Source organism: Cucurbita moschata, unplaced genomic scaffold (assembly GCF_002738365.1).
Source record: "Cucurbita moschata cultivar Rifu unplaced genomic scaffold, Cmos_1.0 Cmo_Scf00007, whole genome shotgun sequence".
Lineage (NCBI taxonomy): Eukaryota > Viridiplantae > Streptophyta > Magnoliopsida > Cucurbitales > Cucurbitaceae > Cucurbita > Cucurbita moschata.
Genome location: NW_019268523.1, coordinates 5,320,163 through 5,340,655, shown reverse-complemented (window position 1 = coordinate 5,340,655; position 20,493 = coordinate 5,320,163). Strand labels below are relative to the sequence as shown.

General features: G+C 36.1%; 4 protein-coding genes and 1 pseudogene across 5 annotated transcripts; 1 reads left to right on the top strand and 4 right to left on the bottom strand.

Annotated features, from left to right (window-relative positions):
• The first annotated feature begins 1,563 nt into the window (after positions 1 to 1,563).
• LOC111445259 lies at positions 1,564 to 2,517 on the top strand. Its single transcript, XM_023083534.1, has 2 exons — positions 1,564 to 2,190; positions 2,222 to 2,517. The coding sequence occupies exon 1, from the start codon at positions 1,640 to 1,642 to the stop codon at positions 2,174 to 2,176; it is 537 nt and encodes a 178-aa protein (XP_022939302.1). The 5' UTR covers positions 1,564 to 1,639; the 3' UTR covers positions 2,177 to 2,190; positions 2,222 to 2,517.
• A 1,699-nt stretch (positions 2,518 to 4,216) lies between these two features.
• LOC111444788 lies at positions 4,217 to 6,473 on the bottom strand (annotated as a pseudogene).
• A 2,606-nt stretch (positions 6,474 to 9,079) lies between these two features.
• LOC111445096 (probable ribose-5-phosphate isomerase 2) lies at positions 9,080 to 10,466 on the bottom strand. Its single transcript, XM_023083325.1, has 2 exons — positions 9,249 to 10,466; positions 9,080 to 9,218 (listed from the first exon to the last, which is right to left on the bottom strand). Exon 1 carries the CDS (start codon positions 10,232 to 10,234, stop codon positions 9,416 to 9,418), a length of 819 nt encoding a protein of 272 aa, XP_022939093.1. The 5' UTR covers positions 10,235 to 10,466; the 3' UTR covers positions 9,080 to 9,218; positions 9,249 to 9,415.
• Positions 10,467 to 14,875: 4,409 nt separating this feature from the next.
• Positions 14,876 to 16,909, bottom strand: LOC111445095 (protein PIN-LIKES 2). 2 transcript variants are annotated; one of them, XM_023083322.1, is made up of 2 exons: positions 16,755 to 16,909; positions 14,876 to 16,520 (listed from the first exon to the last, which is right to left on the bottom strand). In XM_023083322.1, exon 2 carries the CDS (start codon positions 16,449 to 16,451, stop codon positions 15,087 to 15,089), a length of 1,365 nt encoding a protein of 454 aa, XP_022939090.1. In that variant the 5' UTR covers positions 16,452 to 16,520; positions 16,755 to 16,909; the 3' UTR covers positions 14,876 to 15,086. The 2 variants fall into 2 exon arrangements, with proteins under 2 accessions (XP_022939090.1, XP_022939092.1); XM_023083324.1 differs by having other exon boundaries at positions 14,876 to 16,482.
• A 2,341-nt stretch (positions 16,910 to 19,250) lies between these two features.
• LOC111445338 lies at positions 19,251 to 19,918 on the bottom strand. Its single transcript, XM_023083652.1, has one exon. It carries the CDS (start codon positions 19,898 to 19,900, stop codon positions 19,436 to 19,438), a length of 465 nt encoding a protein of 154 aa, XP_022939420.1. The 5' UTR covers positions 19,901 to 19,918; the 3' UTR covers positions 19,251 to 19,435.
• Positions 19,919 to 20,493: the final 575 nt, after the last annotated feature.

Genomic DNA, 20,493 nt, shown 5'->3' with positions numbered 1-20,493 from the left:
AAAACTATTACACTTTGTTGAATCAAATTAAGTAGAAAATGATATTAAAATCTAAAAAAATAGAAAAATCACACCAAAAAAAAAAAAAAAAAAAAAAAAAAAAAAAAAATTGAATATACAAATTTTTTTAATAGCGGAGTAAATCATATTTTCGTCCTCCCAACCCTTTCAAACTAACATTAGGAAAAGAATGTAACATGACATAATATAAGAAGAGAATTATACGCTAACTAGAAAGTCAGCCAAATTTTTTTAATGTCATGTCAAAATTTAAATCACTTTCCAAGTAGAATTAATTATTAAAAAAACGATTTATGGTGAGGCACCAATAAACCCGCAACGGAACGACTCCCTCACGATTTCTTCAAATACTTTCACTAATTTACAAATTTGATTCTAATTCGAGTATGCATGATGTAACATAGGAGTATTTGTGGGTTGTGACGAGTCGACATATTTTGAGACCAACTCAATTGTTTTAATTTTTTCAAATACGGAGATTAAATAGTGGAAAAAAGAAATAAAAAAAATTGTGTTGATCCATTTTGTATAGGAAGAAATATAATTGACAAAAGTTGACTGAATTTTGTCCACAAAAATGAAGAGAATCAAAGTCAAAGCTAATCGAGCCTAACAAATTCCTAGAAATTTCCAAACATTTGGATTTATTATTATTATTATTATTAGTGTGGGTTTCCTATTTTGTGACATTATTTTAATTTGCCATATTCATCAATTTATTTGCGCCCTCAACGGCGATATTTGGAGCATAAACTAAGTTTACCCCACCCCTACACATCATCACTTCCACACATTTAGTGGTATTTGCATCATTAGTTTACGTCATCAAAAACTTTTTGCTTCAGTTTTTTAATTACGGAAATTATTTTCTAAGTTTCTCTATTTTTTAGTTATATAATTATTAATTCTATTTCTCTTCTTAACATATTAGGTATGTGATTAATATCATTGATAAATATTTGATGTTTAAAATTTATAATATAAATATAATTTTTAAATAATTAATAAAAATAGTTTAACAACCCAAATTAGCTAGAAAATAGAGTGAGATTAGGTCTAAATCGATTTAAAATTTAAAATTAGTTAAAACATTTTTCGAATTCAAAGCTAACTTTAGATTAGTGTAAAAGAATAGAGAAGAAAAGTAGTAATAAGACGGCGGTGCATAGAGGCGATGGTCAAAGGAAAGCGGTTGTTATAAGCGGCGAGTGGCGTTTCCGTATGGACGTGTGTCTTGCATTTGGGTCCCACGCGCATTTACAGCTTACGCGCTCTTCATTTACCACGTGCTCCCCTTCCCTCACACGTATTCTCTTCCATTCCACTTTATGTGCTAACTAATACTATTTTTAAATTATTATTATTTTTTTTTATTTTTAAATTTGTAACATAATATATAATATAATGAAATAAATAAGGATGAAAATGGAAAGTTTGAAATACATTACCAAAATGGAGAAAAGAGAGTGCGGTTAAAAGTAAAAATTAAAAAAAAAATGAGAATTTACGGCTGCCGTTACTATATATTAACCCCATTTCTGTCTCTTCTTCTCCCAAACCCTCGATTCTTTTTCTCTCTGTTTTTGTTTCTTTCTCTGCAACTCTCCAACCATCTCCCATGGGGAATTATATTTCTTGCTCCTTGGCCACGCCGTTGATCAAGAATTTCAAGGCGGTTAGGGTCGTGCTTCCAGGCGGCGAGGTCCGTCAGTTCCGGGAGTCGGTGAACGCGGCGGAGCTAATGCTCGAATGTCCTACTTACTTTCTCGCCAACGCTCAGTCTCTCCACATCGGCCGCAGATTCTCCGCACTCGCTGCCGACGAGGAATTGGAGTTTGGTAATGTTTATCTCATGTTTCCGATGAAGAGAGTTAACTCCGTTGTCACGGCGGCGGATTTAGCCACCTTCTTCATGGCGGCCAACTCTGCGGCCAGGCGGATTTCGGCCGCTAAGGTTAGGGTTATACATGATAATCGGAATCGAGAATCAGGTGAATCGGAAGCGGAATCGAGGCCGAGAATTAGCGATGAAAATAACGGACCGAGATTGAGCTTGGAAGGAATCGAGGGATTTCCGATGCATCGATTGTCAGTTTGCCGGTCCAGGAAGCCATTGTTGGAGACGATTAAAGAAGAGCATATTAGGGGAAGATAGGAAGATTTCAATACATTAATTAGGAATCTGTATGGGTAGTACAACTTCGATTTTTTGATCGGATCTCGAATTTTGAAGAACACGATTTCGGTGGGCGGATTGAAAAGTCCGTTCATCTGGAATTTCATTGGGCGCGCCTGGTTTCATCAGACGGAGTCCAACCACAAGTTGTTCGGAGGATGGAAACGGCGTCGTACTTGTGCTACCCTTTCCATTCTTATTTTTTAACCTGAAATTGAAATAAAGTTTTTTGACAGTAAATTACCAGTTTACTGTGGTTGTGAAAAAATAATGATCTATTTTTATAATAATTATGTGTGGAGATAAATATTTTGAGATTATTTTATTTATATAGCATTATGTATATTTTCTTAGACATACATTTTATGTGACTAAAGAAATAAAAAAAAAAATAGTTAAATGGGTAATTATAACAAAATGTTAGAAACTGATTATATTAATATCAAGTGGAGGAGTAACTATCGTTTTTTATTTAAAAAAATGTAACTAGTGCATTTTATTAATGCGTATTAATTAACAAGTAAATAAATAATTATTTTTTAAAAAAAATTTAAAAATAGAAAAATAAAGAAGGTATTATATCCTGAAGTTCCTAAAGGAACCTCAGGAACCTTGCGACAAGTCGGTCCTAGGATCATATGGGTTTATAACAAGTCGGTTCTAGGATCATATCGGTTTTATATGGGTGGGTGATCATATGGGTTTATAACAAGTCGGTTCTAGGATCATATGGGTTTATAATTGATCATATATGGGTGGGTTTTATATGGGTTTATAATTGATCCTATGGTCCTGGGATCATATGGGTTTATATGGATTTATAATTGATCATAAGCTAATTTGAAATGATCCAGGTTTATAGTTAATTTAGAGAATGATCTTTAGAAATATTGGATTTAAGGAATACTATCTCCATAAGACATTGGAATGAGGTCTTTGACCAAGTCTAGGCTCAAAATAAAGCAATGACGGCGCATAGACTTGAGTCAAATCGATTCTGATTCTTCCAATCTTTCATTATTTAGTTGATTTTTCTCAAAAGCAAAACAAATGGATTCTGATTCTTCCAATCTTTCATTATTTAGTTGATTTTTCTCAAAAACAAAACTTAGAAAAAGCTTTCAACGGCTTTCTTGGCACTGCCATTAAAAAGTTAGAATTGATTATTCATTACTATAATTGGATGTGAAAGACATCTAGAGTTCAATTGTTCTTTACTATTTATTATCCATTTTTTTCTATATATTAATGTTCTTTACTCTTTATTATCCATTTTTTCTATAAATGATAGTATACTCCTAATATAGCTATCAAAATGAAAAGAAAAATTATTGGATTAGAAATAAAATATATATATATATATATATATAAAATGTTATTTTGTAAAAAAAAAAATGAATTGTTTAATTTTATTCGATTGTGGAGAATCTTATTCGATTAGAAACAAAGAAGTCTTATTTTACATACCATTGTAGAGAGTCGTGTTTGTCTAACAATTGAGAAATAATATCGTATCCAAGTTGATTAGTTTAGGTATGAGAGCGCTCCAGTCATAAGAGACTCTCCGTGCACCCTCAATAATAATGTCGTAAGTATGAGAGCGCTCCTCTCATACTTACGACATTATTATTGAGGGTGCACGGAGAGTCTCTTATGACTGGCTCACCTATCTATATATCTTAGTTAGCCATGTTGGGAGTATTAAAAGTGTATGTTTTAAAATTTTATTTAGATTAAAGGCAGTCAATACATTGCCAATTCTATCTCTCAATTTCGAATATTTTCTAGAAGCCCCCGCAAAAGTGAATCGACACCTATGACCAAACTTGTAAACTTGTCTCTTTGACTTGGCTCAATTTCGATAGTCTTCTTTTACAAATTTTTTTAAAAGGAAAATAGTTCAAAGGATTACTTCAAGCATGAACACGACCAATGGACCCACGGACCTACTTGTAAGATAAATTTATTTATCTATTAACTAAGATGTTAGAAGCTGGAACAGTAAGAGATTTATATATACATATTATGTGCATATATCATTCATTCATTTCTTTTCTGTACAAAGAATTTCTAACACAAACCAATCCTTTAATAAACTAAACTGCATAACAACTTCAAACATCTATACCCATCTATACACAAAGCAAAGGCTACTGCCATGTATCCCCCCGTACCAACACCATTCTTCAGCTCGCAATCCAATTTCTCGGACCTTCTGCTGCTATGAAACTGACCGAACGCGGATAATGTAAGGCTGAGGTTGGGACGATACGGATGTCGAACTCCTAACTATGCTGGTTGAATGAATGGATGAACTAGAAGATGTAGCCAGCTGATCATAGTCATCCAAACACAAGAAACCATTAATACAATAGAGTTATCACTGAGAGGATGGCATGTAGATGTCTGCTAATTGTATACGAACGCTTACGAGAAGTCGACGGCGATGAACTGCAGAGACTACTTTGAACATAACGTATATTGGTAGAAAGATCAGTAAACTTCGCAGGCAAATCGACTGTCATGGAAAGGGAATAATTTAACTTCATGCACAAATCTTGGTTTTGCATTTGTTTGAAAATAGAGATTTCTCACCAGAAGCAGAGGGAAAGAGTAACCACCGCTTTCATTGAATATGAGGGGAAGAGAGTGCCTCAAAACCAGAAGAACCATGAACTACAAAGAAAAACAGAAACATGTGGTTCAGATTTTGATATTCCCCTAACACGAACTTAAACACGCGTTATTTCGAAAACATCCTATGATCACATTACAAAAATTGTGAGTTTGGAAAGACCTTCATGTGTCAAGGGAGAAACAAAACTTACAACAATAGCAAATGAATGGCAGCATAGCACGCTGGTTGCAGCAGAAGCTGAGAACTCATCATAGTCGGTATCAACAACATTACGGTTTGAAGAAACCATTGCTATATAGCTGGAACTATCCAAGTTCCTTCTAGAAATCTCCCAGTTCCCCCTGCAATGGAATAGGGGTCAATCATTCTCAAGTTGAAGCAGAAAGAACATACATTGTAACCTGGTTTGAATTGCTGCAAATCATAGTTACACGGTTCAGTTTCATTGTACAAACTGCATTAATCATACTGATCTTCTCGGGCCGAAAAAGACAATCGTGCTAGAGATTGTAATCTTACGTCAATGAACTGCTTCAATTTGTTTTACTATTATGATTTTAAGGAGGAAAGAAATAAAAAACACCATACTCCACCTGGCGGCATATCTCACAAATTGTATCACCCTTTTCGTTACACCACTTCTGTATGCATCTTCGATGTGCATACTGCAAAATTCAACGGAACATGTCAAGAAAACTTGCATTATCATATCAGAAGCGCTGGCATACTAAATGATAAAACTCTCGAGGCACTACACGTTGAAAGGAGAAATATAATTGATACAGAAATCAAGAGCAGCTCAGTTTGACAACATGGGTTGTGTTTGAGATGTGAACTGCATTAGAATGACAACTACGGCAGATATCAATGTGCTAGCTTTCCAAAAGTGCAAAGGAGTTTATCACTAGGCTCCATATTTGTAATAAAATGCTAGACAAGAACAAGATCAGCTATACTTGGCATGCAATGACTTAATATGGAAATTTGGCCAATTTAATTCAATGAGTTCATCAACAAACCTTAAGGCTGCCACAGCACGAGCAAGGTGTTTCCATGTTCGAGTCTTCATCTTCATCCTGGCATATTCTACATTCCACAATTTTCTTTGGAAATGGTATATTGTCAAACACCATTTCTGGGCAAGAACTGTCCCCCTTCAAACCATCCATGGCAGAGGACGTTGCTTCAGTCAATCGCTTTCGGCTCTCAATCGCTGCTTCTAATGTCGTCTCCGTCAACAATCGATCAACCAGCAAAACAAAGTGATCCCCCATATCAGGAAAAAGAGATTTTACAATCTTTAAACTGACCAAATAGCATATAGATACAAGAAATCAAGGCTTAGTTGTTTCCAGTGAATGGGTTTATGTTGTAGATTACAAGTGTAAAGATTAAATAAGATGTGGAGGCAATGAAAAAAGTAGATAAATGAGAGTACCGGCTACAACAAACAAAGACTACAGGGGATACCCATGTCGTTGATAGAGGTATATGTTAGTTGAAAACCCCACCATCCACCAATAACCTTCCTAACAGAAACCCAGGAAAGAAACATAGGCAAAACTTTAGAACAAGAAAAGGGTTGAATGGAAGAAAGAAGATAAGGGAAAAAAGAAAAACACCCAAAACAGAAAAGGTAAGAAGAAACACAAAAGAATCAAAAACAGGAAACAGGAATATAACAAAAGGGAAACCAATAAAGAAAGGAAAGAAAAGAGGAAGAAACTTACAAGGAGGGGATGGAATCTTGTTGAAGCAAAGAAAGCTGGTGACCCCTGTTTTCCCCCTCCGATGTTTCTGAAGGAAATTAGCCGAAGATTTCGGGAAGAAGGTAAATTGGGTGGGTGTGACACATGGATGAATGTATTCCAAGCTTTGTGGCATCGAGAGAAGAAGAAAATGAAGCTATGAAAATGGGTTTGTGGCCATGTTTCTCAGCTTGTCATTTCCTCAAACACTTCGCGTGCGTGCGTTATATTGCTAGAAATTTTCGCATATAAGTTAAGCGGCAAAACTTAGAGAGAGGAAGAGGGGCCGCCATGATTGTTGTTCTCTCTCTCCTTTTCACCTCACCGTTTTGCGGTTTTAAGCTGCATCATTGCATGAGGTCATCAATGGGTTTAAATAATGGGCCTTACAAAACATCAATAAACCACCATTTCAATTTGGGATGCCTTGTTTATAATGAGTATAACACATTTCAACGTGGTCGATCTCAAGAATTTTTGTTCCCACGCTAGCTTTAAAGTGAAGCAGTTTGGATTTTTCGCTCATTTTTTCTTGTATTTTTTTTTCCATACAAAGGTAGAAAATGATTAAATACCATAAAAAAAAAATTTAGACCATATTGTAAAAAGTTGTATATACAAAGGAACAATTTTGTCTGCGTATATATTTATGACGCTTTCCGAGTGGAGTATAGGAATGAATTTAGACTGAATCCGAATAATAGTGATTTGGAGGGTTAAGAAATATTTTAAATAATTGAGAGTTATTGCTTATACCAATAAAATGTACTTTTTTTGGGTGGCTCAATAAAACGAACTCCAAAATTAAGTATGCTTGGGTTAAAGACTATCACTATGTGCCATAGAATGCTAGTTACGGTTTCCATAGATTATGAGTTAATGTCTTTGCGTATTTTGGTCCTAGTACCTAGTTATGAGCTCCATAGCTTCTTTGAGTTGACTAGGTACCTTGTAGGGATTGATAGGGTGCAACTCCCATTCGTGAACTAACCAACGGAGGTTAGGGTCTACTTGTTTACATGACTTAGTTGTCACCCATAAAGGATTTCAGCAGTCATGGAGGATAAACTACTGAAGTACTATCGGTAGTGCCTAGTGGGGAGAGTTATGATCTTTTTACTGTTCCCAACCTGAGTGGCATAATGACCGGTAGTTTTACTGTTTTAATTCGAGGAGGGTACATGAGTAGGTAGTCTATTGTTTCAGTCTAGAAAGGCATAGTGACAGATGGTTTACTAATTTTAGAAATAGGTAGATGTTGCCAGACACCAATAGAGAGAATCCACTAATTAGAGGTTAGTAGGTAGGTATGTATGGAATACGGTCATTGCTTTAGAGCTAAAGGGCTTCTCAAGAGTTGTGAGTATTACCCTAGGGCCTTTCCATGGGTCATAGCGACTCGAGGTGTACTTTGTGCAAGTCTGACAAAGGACTTAGACATTGAGGGTTAGTTATACAATGTCCTATGAAGTTTGGTACAAACCTTAAGCCACACTTTGGCTACCGCTAGGGACAGTTATGAGCTCTGCTAGGGATAGTTATGAGCACAGAATCTAAGTTTTCAGGTATAAGATTAAGTTTGACAAGAACCTACAAGCAAGTTAATTGCTGAGTATTTTTATACTCACTCCATGTAATACTCTTCTTTCATATGGAGTGTAAACCACTCTTGGTGGCAGGAGCATGTGGAGCCGATCAGCTGGAGGGGTTGCCATGTAGATCAAGTCGTCTTCGTTCTTGTCATTTTATTATTATGTGAACATTATCTTTGAACTATTTTTACATTGATATTGAATTCTTATTTAAATTTTAAATTTCTTGGGCACAAAAGAAAATTTACCGCACTTTTTACCCTTAAGTATACGTGGCGACCAGTGATCGAGGTGTAAAAAATCGGGTCATTAGAGATGCATTCATGTTGTTAGGGTATTTTAAATGATTTTTTTTTCACCTAATAGACATGTCATACATGCAGTAATGACTTTACTTTTCATAATAAAAAAAAAGGGTAGTTGCAATTTTTGGTTTAGTTTTGTTACAAGATATTATTTTAACATTTTTAAATTTAAATTAGGGTATAATATTTTAATTAATTAAGCAGTGTGGTAATTTATCCCTATTTCAAATGTAAGTAGGGTTAAATAAACACGAATCTCCACGATGATATGATATTGTCTACTTTAAGTATAAGATTTCACGGCTTTTCTTTGGGCTTTCCCGAAAGGCCTACCACTGATGGAGAGTATTCTTTGACTATAAACTCATTCTCTAAATTAGTCAACGTGGTACTTTCATCCAACCAGTAGAACTGATCATTGATTATTGACCGAGTCATTTCAATTAGAGCTAGGTAAAGCATATGCCCTCGACAAAAATTCATGAGATTTGCATACCGAAGTCTCAAATTTGCTAGCATCCCAACCCCTAAAACGACTCATCAAGTGTTTCAAACAAACAAAGAGGAAGAAAAAGAGATAGAGAAAAGTGCAGCAAAACTGAGAAAAATGGGCAGATTTTATAAGTTAATAGTATTGAAAGACAACATGACATGAGATGACATGAGATGACAAACATTCCAACATTAGACTGCCCCTGTTCCTAAATTAAATAACTCAGCTCAACTAATCTCTCAAACCATGACGCAAAATCTATGTCAAAATCAAACCCACAGTGACCCTCTTTGATTGTGACTCTCTGTTTCAAGATTATGTAATCAAAGGGATATTCATTCATTCTATGAAACCAAATCTCTTCTTCTACAACAACTTATCCAGATTTCTAAAATTCTATCACGTTTTGATTCAATCTAAGCTTAGCCCCTTTGTGGGGTTCCTATTCATCTAACTCCTTGTTCTTTATTGTAATCCCTAGCTCCCCTGCAACAATCACGGTGGTAGCCATGTCAAGAAACATACCGTGTTCCACCACTCCAGCCAGCCGCAAGATTCTGTCACTCGCCACCTTCAAATCGCCGATAGCTTTCTTGAAATACAAATCCACAATGTAGTTCCCATTGTCCGTCACATAGGGCTCGCCATCGTCTCCAACAGTCCGAAGCTTCGCGACGCAATCGGTGTCTTCAAAGAGATTCTGAAGGCGAACGGCCGTGAATTTCCAGCAATACGGCACAACCTCAACAGGCATTGCGAGCCCACTTCCACCGATGTACTCAACGAGCTTGGATTCGTCGACGATGACTATGAACTTTTTACAAACACATTCCACCATCTTCTCACGGAGGAGGGAACCGCCTCTGCCTTTCACCAAATTGAGATGGGGATCGACCTCGTCGGCGCCGTCGATGGCGAGATCGATGACGTGATGCGAATCGAGATCGGACAAAGGAATTCCTAGGGAAACGGCTTGGTCGTAGGTTTTCTTGGAGGTGGGTATTCCGACGATGTCCTTGAGAGTCCCCTGTCGGAGAAGTTCGGCAATCCGGTCGACGGCGTGCTTGGCTGTGGAGCCGGTTCCGAGGCCGAGAACCATACCGGAGTGAACAAACTCGACGGCCTTGTAGGCGGCAGCCTTCTTGTAATCGTCCTGAGAGAAAATGGGCGGGGAGAGGGGGACGGAAGAAGGAAGAAGAAGAGCGGCGGCCATGGGGGGGTTGTCGGACCCCATGAAATTGGGGAGATAAGGAATGGCCATTGTTGCGGAGAAATGAGAGGAATGGAATCAAAATGGAAAGATGGGTATCATGGGGGAGAGTCCAAATTGAGAGAGGGATTGGATTAATGGAAGAAATTGAATAAGAACAAGAATCTAGGAGTGTAATTGAAGGAGGGAATGTGTGGCGGAGAAGATTGGAAGCGATGCAGAGCAGATATAGGGTTAAGAAGGGGACGGTGTAGGGAAGGTCTTGTTTGGTTCTCTCGGGAAAATGGGCTTTTATAAGCCCCAAAACGCGGTGGTCCTCTGGATTTCAACTCTCTGCTTTTTGGCGCTTTCACGCCATGGGACACACATTCGATTCAACAAATTTATATCTTTTGTCTTTCTTTTTTTTACATTCCAAATTATAAACATGATCCATACGTTCAAAATAGCGGATCAAATCATGAGTTCTCATCCCGGGTTAGGGATGAAAGTGCGTACTAATAGTTTCCATTCATATTTTACTCATTTAGTATTCACTCGCAATCTACTCTATAAACCTAAAGTTGAACTCTTATGAACTATAGGACACGTACGACATATAAGTTAATCCTTCCTGAGATTCAAAAGTATTTAAATCATACTCTAATTGATGTTCGAGCCCGAAGAGAAGGAAGAGATCTTCGTAAAGTGGGTTTTTATGACCCGATAAAGAGTCAAATCTATTTAAAAATATATGTTGATTGAACTAATAGGTGCTGGGTGAGGGCTTAAAGACCCTAATAGCCTTCAAAGACACATTTTTTTTCCTCGGGGTAGGCTTATTTTCCTATAAAAAAAAGAAATAGGGGATCCAGGCCTTTTTTTTTTTTGGCAGGGGGATAAAGGGCATAACGTCGGGTCCTCCTTTTTCGTCTACTTATTGTTTGGTAAAATGTCAAGGTTATCCCCTGAGGTTCTATCCTTATTCCCTAAAATTGCAAACTTTAAATTTATGGGCATATTCCCAAATCAATGGTTCACAGTGGATGAAAGCACATAAAATATTAAATTAAATTAAAATTATGATATTTTGACCTAAAAGTTAAAAAAAAATATTATATTCGGACTCTTTTGTCCTTCGAAGAAAGTTAGGAGATAACTTTCACTCTTAAAAAGCAATAAATTAACAAGTCAGAGGAAATGCAATAGAATGTTATAGCATCAAAAATTGAATTTATCATATCTTTATTATTTTTTTTGGACGGATTTTATTTATAAATTTAATAAAATTGAATATCTCAATTATTTGAAACAAACTTTAAATTTTAAAAATTAAAAATAGAAACATTTAAAAATTTATGGGTTATAAATGAAACTCATATTTTCTTGTTAAATTTAACCAACAACAAATGGTGTCGGTAAATTTGATTGGACAATATTTTGTGGTATTTCAAATCAATTAAATTTGAGGGCTTAATTCAAATATTTTGTAATTTTGTAAAAATATAATGATATAGCATTTATTGTCAAATAGGTTTTAGAATTTAAAATTTAATGTTTAATAAATTTTTTCACATATTATTATTTATTTAAAAGTAATCGTTAAAATAAAATATTTTTAAATCGTCTACGTAGTCCAACACAATTGACAATTTCACGAATAAGCTTGAGTCCACGTGCCCAATTGAATAACCACTTTGAGTAAGAAATTCAATAATCTTACCATACCAAGCTCTTGGTGCTTCCTTCAATCCACGAAGAGTTTTTCTAAACTTGCATACGTGGTTAGTATTAGTTGCATTCTCAAATCTCTTTGGTTGGTTGGTTCATGCAGATCTCCTGCCCTAACTCTCTGTGTGCTATAGTCTTCAATTCTTACTTGTCGTGAGTGCTAGCGTAACATGTACTATTGGGCTAGTGATGATATTTTAAACTGTACACGATGGTTGAAGTTAGTTATTTACTAGTCGTGTATTATGTAACAATTTTCTCTTCGACCCTTCGAATTATGGATAATCACGCATTGACTCGGTGTAACAAAAACTCAATAAATTTTTTCATTTTTAAAACAAGACCACTATATATGAATTCAAAGCACACTAAATTTTAGAAGATATTAAATTCGCAAACAATTCAAATAAAAAAAACATAACAAGGGTACAAAATCACGACAAAAGACCACTAGACCAAGATGTTGAAGATCTATAGTTTTTCCAGCAACTGCATGGCTCCCGAGCGCTCCCACCAACGATACCTATCATACAAATCATTTGGAATAGAAAAGAAGCACGAACAAGTATAAACTATTCAGTATGCATCCTGCCTATAAACTCTAATCAAATCCTATAAGACTAGTTACCACGTGTCTAGGTTGTTGACTTTCGAGTTAACCAACTCAATTCTATGGCTCTAAATGAGCTGCATTGCACCCTTTGGGTTCTTACTACAATTAGCCTCAAGGCCATAACTCTCTGTTTGTACTTGCTCTATCCATAACTCTCGATGCGCAATACTCAACTCCCTTTAAGCAATGTTTATTTCCTTGGGGAGTTTTGAATGGCTCTTAGGCACACTTAGCATTAACCTACTAACATTTCATTGTCCATGTCACTCGCTCAAATGTCAAATATTTATGAGGTGCGATGTTTAACTATTCCTAACTCCGAAACTGCTAAAACATTATGAAAAATATTGCTCGAATTGGTCAATTACAAAGGATTAACTGACAACTCTCTAATAGGCCACATAATGTCATCTCAACTATGAATGGGCAACCCTCGTACTTCTCAAGCTACTACCCTCATGTGGTCTCTCACCCTTGTAGGTGAATTTTTTACCAAGAAATAGTTGTGGATTCCTTGGTCTTACCCATACGAGGGATCACTATAACACATCGTATTTCTGGCACAACTTTACTACTCTAGCTCATGAAGGACTATTTTGAACTGCTACATACTCATATCCCTATGATAGGTTCTTAATAAGAGTTACTGTGCTATGAACTAAGAGACATCAATTTATACAATATATTTCAATGAAGATGTGGAGAAACTGTTGTTGAAATTATCAAAAGATATTTCAATTCATGCCACATTGAAGAAGAACGAAGTTTCATTGTTATAAATTTTGGGAGGATTATAATTTAGAGTAATTTAGAGTTATTGTATTTAATTAATGTATTTTCAGACTTTTTATTTATTTTAGATTACATTTACACCTACACCATAGTTAATTATGACAATAAAATAGGAATGATAAACTCTTGGAATGCCTTTAATAGTTTCATTTTGAGGCTATATAAAGACATGTATGTTGTATTTGTAAGGAGACATGGAAAATACAGTAAAAGGAGTCTTTGTCCATTTTTTAGCCAATGTCTAAGTTTCTTTGCAATTCTATGTAGTTTAGGTTGCATGTAGAATCATTCAAGTTCGACATGATCCATCTTGCTCGTGGAGCGATTCAAATCTCAAACAAGTGTTCTTGTGTTGAGATATTTGATCAACAAAAATGATTCAAGCTAGACATGATCGACCTTGCTTGTGCAGTGATTTGAATCTCAAACAATCTCAAAACAGGGTAATCTGAATTTGATCAACAAAAATGATTCAAGCTAGACATGATCGACCTTGCTTGTGCAGTGATTTGAATCTCAAACAATCTTAAACAGGGTAATCTGAATCTTACTCCCCTTGTAGTGATTTCCACTTATCATACTAGATTGATTACCAATCCCCACATTATCATAGAACTTGCTACGAGTGATCTCTAAAATTATCGTCACTATACACGCCCTTGTCCCTCTTCGGAGCTAATTCACAATTAGAAGTGAGTTGACAAGCCCTCTAACCATTCCTATATAGAAACTTGCTGAACTACTTAACAGTTAACCTAGATTGTTTAGACAAGGTTGGACTTTTGGTTTAACCTATGTCCACGACCAATTGAGACTAATGCTTCTACTATTATCTCTGTCACAACTGCCTTTACTAGACACGGTTCGTGTCTAGTTATCTGTCGCATTATGTTACTGTGTTCTGCAAGCCTCTTTGCATCTTTAAACCACCATTTAGAAGTCAAGCTTGAATTTGTTTAAGCTAATCTACATCTGTAGGTGTCCTTCCTTTCTTAACTAAATATTTTGAGATAAAATAAATAGTAATATTAATTCTATCTAAATAATTGTAAATAATATCACTTTTGCTCTTTAGCTTTTACTCATAAATTGTCACATCAATATATTTATTTTGTACAATTGACCCACCAAATAAAATAATTGAAGAAAATAATTGAAGAGCAATTATAGAGTGTAGAGAGGAAGAATTGATACCACAAATTTATAGCGATTCAAAAATTTCTAGTTTAAGAGAAAACCCGTAATCATCCTTTTTTCAAGTTTAAGATCTAGTATCTATCGATCTCATAATCGATCAATTTTCATGTTTAAGATCAAACATCTATTGACCTTCAAGATCAGACTACTATTATTCTTTTGATGAGTACAAAATCAAACGAACATTGTCCGATCATTTTTCGGTTCATGATTAAACCACAAACTCAATACTAAAGTGATCTCACACCCGACCCGACCCTAGTAAGTGTACAAAAATATGAATGACAAAAAAAAAATCGAGAAGGGGAAACAAAATCTTCACGCCCATTGTCAAAGTCTAACACATATAGCCTAAGAAGAGAGATTAAGAATGCATTTAGTTCAGAGGTCTAGAAATTTTAATTTATAGCCTAAGAAGTGAGTATCAGAGACTCAATTCAAGCAGACTTTGCAGCTTAAAGCAAACAACTTCACATATCACCAGTTTCTAAACCAAGCTATACAAGCAAAGATAAGGGAGAAGAACATTATTATTCCCTTAAAAATGAAGGCATGATGGTAAGTAAGACAGGGAGGAAACAACAATCATCCTTATAAAACAACCTTAAAGTAAACAAAAATATAAAGAGATAGGGAGAGGAGGGCAAATACATGTTCCCAGAACAGCAGAGCTGAGGCCTCTCTCACTGCATATCCCCTCAAGCTCGCAATTGCTCCTACCAATATGGCAGTTGGTGTTGTGTACTGCAATAGAACCACAAATTTGTACATTGGATCACCATGAACTAGAAAGTTCAGCTTATCCGCAGCTACGATGATCCCGATTCCTAGGACAGGAAGGACCAAGAGTCTTGCGATGCTTATACCGATTGTAGTACGCAGGCCGAGTGTCGATGACTCGTTAGGTCCCTCGGCAAGCATACCGCCCAAGATCAACATTACAAAAGGCACCATTGCACCAGCTAAAATTTCTAAACTATTGGAGATGAACAATAGTGGAGCTTCAGAGCCAAAGAAGCATGCTTTGATTTGAGGCACTAAACCAACAATGATGGCTAACAAAGAAGCAATGGTTGGGGGCTGGAGAATGTGCTGTATAGGAGTTTGTTCAGCTACAATTCTTATCTTCCTCACAACTCTCGGTTCGGCCAAACACCGGATCGATTCAGGGTATGTCGGAGTAGTAGAACTATCTCTGGAGTGATCAAGATCAGGAAATGTAGACTGGGAAACATTTGAAATGCTCTTGAAGATCCTAGCAATGAAGGGAGCTTTACAATTCTCAGTTTCTTTTTCTTCAATTCCAGGCCATTCGGCTTCTATCAGGAGTGGCTTACTTACATCATTATCACTACTCTCAACCAATTCTTCAATCTCAGTGCCTTCCTCAACAATCTCATAAAACTCCATTGGAGGCTCCATCATATGATATACAAGAGTATAAGCAAGAATAACAGAAACCCATTGGCAAAAGGAAACATAAGAAACCCCTCTTGAGTGACAATGAGGACCAAAGGGATTATCAGCAGTATGACAAACAGAGCTAACAATGGCAAGAGGGAGATTCCCTGTGTTACCGAACCCAGTTGAGATAATGGTGAATCGGATCAAGTGAGGAGGGGGGCGGCAGAGAATGACCACCAAAAACCCTAGAAAGCATCCAATCCCTGTACTGATCACAACATTTACAGGGATAAACCACCATTTAGCAATATTGTCAAGCGTAATGCTCTCACCGAGATAGGTGAAGATTAGGCAGGGCAAGAAAAGTGCAAAAACAAGTTTGCTTAGGAGCCTTAAGGTTGCTCTTGGGATCATTTGGATTTTTGGATGCGCAAGTAATAGCCCTATAGCTGTGAGGGAGAGAAGCTTCATTAATGGCATAATCGCGCTAAGCAGATCTTCACTACTCGACCTGACCGCGTTTCGATCTCCGACACTGAAGTAATCAGCCATCTCGATTTCGGAGAAATTATAGAACAACCAACTGAGTGAAAGAGAAATTGGAAGGTTTACAATCGGAATCTGTAAGCGAAAACAACGAGGAGACAACAAGAACAGAACAACGGAATGGATTTCAGAGGTAATCAGATGAACAGAAGTAGAAACTGCGTTGAAAGATTAAACGGGGGTTTCTAAAATTGTCAGCAAAATTGAAAGCAACGGAAATAATCAGAAACTGTTGGATTGAAGTAGAGAAGAAAGTAAACTCCGATTGAAGTAGAGAAGAAAGTAAACAGAATCAGAGAGAATACTCACCGAAGAAGGAGATCCGGGAAGCTTCAATCGCGAGCTGAAGACGGAAAGAGGGGAAACAAACCACGGAAATTCATAGAAAAATCCAAGGATAAGAGTGGGAAGCTTACGAAGAAAATATCAGAATCATTCATTGATGGAGGAATCTTTTTCGTTTCCTTGAGAGTACAATTATTGAGACGAAGTAAATAGTGCTGAATTAAATTTGAATCAACGACTCGGACCCGGGTTGGACTCCATCTAATAACCCACTTAAGCCCAACCACGAAGTCCACCAAGAACCTCGACCCAAACGCTTTGCAGGAATAGAAGCCCAGACGATACCACGGCCCAAACACGCAGACGAATAACGACCCAAAAATATGCGACCCAATACAGGACCCGCGATACTCCCACTCGACCCGAAGTCCATGCCTTGACTCGGAACGTGACTCTCGCGCACGCGTCAGCTCCTTCCCTTGCCACGTGTCGTTCCTGCAGCTATCGACTCCTTTGGCTCATTCGGCTAACATTCTCTAATACGTTGTCTGGACGCCCGGTAGGGATAGTGACAGTCGTAGTACTGTGATAAACATAGTAATCATTCCTCTTTTTCGTAATGTACGCGTCTGTACCCATTGTAAATGGAGAAATTATATGTTACATGCATCGAAAAATTTCTCCATTTACAATGGGTACAGACGTTTATCATAATACTACGACGGTCACTATCCCTATCGGACGTCCAGACAACGTATTAGAGAATGTTAGCCCAACTAGGAAAAGGGATCAAAACGTGTATGAACGGACTGGTGGGTCCATATTTGTACTTAAGTTGGCTGAATTAAGGAGGATTTTAAATTGCTTAAGAGGTACACTTGTTTGGCCATGTGCACCTGATTTCATTGGCAACCAAGTTCCCCAATTTTCGAACTTTGCCTTTTCCAATATCATACAACAATTATGATTTAGTCATATTATTTAAATTTCAAAACTTTATGCCTATGTAGGGTCCAACATGCCAACTGTCCATGACCCTTTTGTCTCATAAGTACAATTTTGAAAATTTTGTGCCAATTATTTAAGAATTCACGTCATCATTTTGTTATATCAACGTCATAATGTTGTGAATAAATGAAACTTCTTCTAGATCATCCCGTACTCTAACCCTTGTTGTTCCCTCTTCTATTTCATTTTTCTAACCTACAAGGAAAACGTAATAATAATCCATGTCATTTAGACAAGACAGTGAAGGATCCCATTAGAAACAGAAGAAAAAGAGGAGATATTTCTAAACCCACCACCTCCCGTCAGTTTCTTACGCATTTTCGATGGTGAAGAATATACAAATAAAACGGGAGTAACTTAGAATATGTAAAAGAAAGATGCACATAATACTCGTGCTCTAATTTCAGTTCTAGAAACAAAACAAATTGACATTTGAGGACAGAAAATAAAAATCTAGAACAAAGGACAGAATCAAAAAGTCAAAATGTGCATGGAACATAGAAATAACATCCAACCAAACACGAGACTGCCATAAATAGAACCTATCCCAATTTGGCAGTTGAGTTGACTTTCATGACTCGGTCAACCTTCCTGCCATCCCCACAACCCCTAAGCATTTAATTACCTCATGTACCCATATAATAATTTTTTAATATGACATAACATAATATAAATTATTTAATATATATATATATATATATTTTTTTTTTGTCTAGGTAAGTAATGTCACATCATCACTAAAAAGTATTTAACCAAATTTGTCCAATAGAATTTCGCTTTGTGTAACCAAAATTAGAAAGTTCGGTAAAATTGGTTGTCTTGCTTTTTACATTTGACCGATTAAACAATATTCTGTTTTTGGTTTAAAAAAAACGAATAGTTTTGTTTATTACCAAATCGTTAATAAGAATAATAATTTTTTTAAAAAAATAATTTTAACCTTCATCAATTTTTTTTTAGAGACCCACCATTTTACTGTTTTTGAGTTGGGTTGGTTAGTTTTTTTTATATTTATTTTTTAAATGTAATACGTTAACATTAATAACTAAAGTTACAGCTTATCACAAACATTAATTACAAGCTTGAGAGCGGAGTTGGTATTATTAAAAATATTTCTAACCCAATTTAAAAAAATAAGCAGCTTTAATGGTTTTGATTGAGTAATCTGAATTAGTGAGATTATTAAATCATATAAACCGTTATAAAAAAAAATATTAAAAGTAAATAAAGTGAGTTGAATAAGTTAAAATATGGAAAAGCATAGTATAAAATATGATACGGGAATCTTGTGACCATTACGTACCTCAAATGATGAAAACTCTGTAATTATTTCTTAAATAATAATTCCGGTTGTTTTTAATAATATTTCTTAATTTTTTAAGATTCATTGACGTAGACAGATTTCAAACTACAGAGGAGAGAGAGGGAAAGAATAATAATAATAATAAAAGGATTAAAGGAAAATTAGCGGTGATAATTATCATAAAAAATTTATATTTAATTTATATTTAATTAAAATGGAAACTTGACCGTTTATATAAAATAACAGAAATCGATACAACCAATGAGATCTAAGCTGTACAAAGACCAACTACTCCCTAAATTTAAAAAAAAAAGAAAAAGAAATTATAATAGAAAAACAAGCATCCTCAAAACGACGGCGTGTGGATTTCTATGGTATCGGTTATATGCAACAGTTAAGTAAGACGGACTCCGGCGAGAAGCGCGGCGGCGATGTCGATGAAGCGGTGGAGAATGACAGCGGAGGAGAGCGGAACACTGAGAGTAATAAGAAGGAGAATTCCCAAGGCAACGCTAGGCCTGGTGTTCATCAAGTGGGATTGGAGATAGCCCAAAGCCTCACAGATATGTGAATCATAGTCGGAGTAGCAGCGTTTCTCCCAATCGAGCCAATCGGAAGGGGGTTCGTGGCTCCGCTCGACCATCTTGATTTCGTGGATCCGTTTCCGGAGTACGATCATGCTCTCGTCCACAAGCTTCCCGCTCGCATAGTAGTTATTGTTGTTGCTGCTGTTGCTGTCAGCTCCTCTTGATGAGGCCATTACAGTGAAGAGTGGTGGCCGGCGGCGGCGGCGAGAGGAGGAGGAGATGGGATGGAAGTGGAGGAAGGGAGCGGAATTGGCGGAGGAGATGGATTTCATTTTTGTTTGGGTTTATTGGGGAAACGGAACATTGAGAGGGTATTTATAGGGTTTTATTTATGGACAAGTGGAGGAAATGAAGGAAGAGTTAGCTTAACGAGGGATGCAACCATAGGACAGGAGAAACCGTGTAAAAAGCGACGGCTCTGATTTTGTTTCAAATTATCAGTGGGTGACACTTGTCATCATCCTCTCATCCCCACCTCTTTTTGTCGTTTCTTAAGCTTTGGGATAACGATAAAAGAGTGGCCAGCCCCATGGGATGGATGTTTCCATTTTAATTCTTTTATAACTTCATTTATTTTTTTTTAATTATTCTAATAGTAAATACTTAAATTAACCCTTTTTTTTTATTTATTTTATTTTATAAAACTTTAATTTTAATTTTTTATTTAAATATAATTTTTTTTAAGTTCTCGGTATAATATTTGAAAAATATATTAATTATGGAATATATCTCAGATATTATATCTTAATATTTTTTCTTTTATGATTCGATGGACAGTTATTTTATTCTCAATATTTAATTGATTTATATTTTCTATATTTGTAGGTACTAGTTGGTAGCTTCTATCCTATCCTAGTTAAAGGTT

Bases quoted from the DNA above. Each gene is read 5' to 3' on its own strand.
- LOC111445259 (XM_023083534.1), top strand. From the start codon at position 1,640: ATGGGGAATTATATTTCTTGCTCCTTGGCCACGCCGTTGATCAAGAAT.
- LOC111445095 (XM_023083322.1), bottom strand. From the start codon at position 16,451: ATGGCTGATTACTTCAGTGTCGGAGATCGAAACGCGGTCAGGTCGAGT.
- LOC111445096 (XM_023083325.1), bottom strand. From the start codon at position 10,234: ATGGCCATTCCTTATCTCCCCAATTTCATGGGGTCCGACAACCCCCCC.
- LOC111445338 (XM_023083652.1), bottom strand. From the start codon at position 19,900: ATGAAATCCATCTCCTCCGCCAATTCCGCTCCCTTCCTCCACTTCCAT.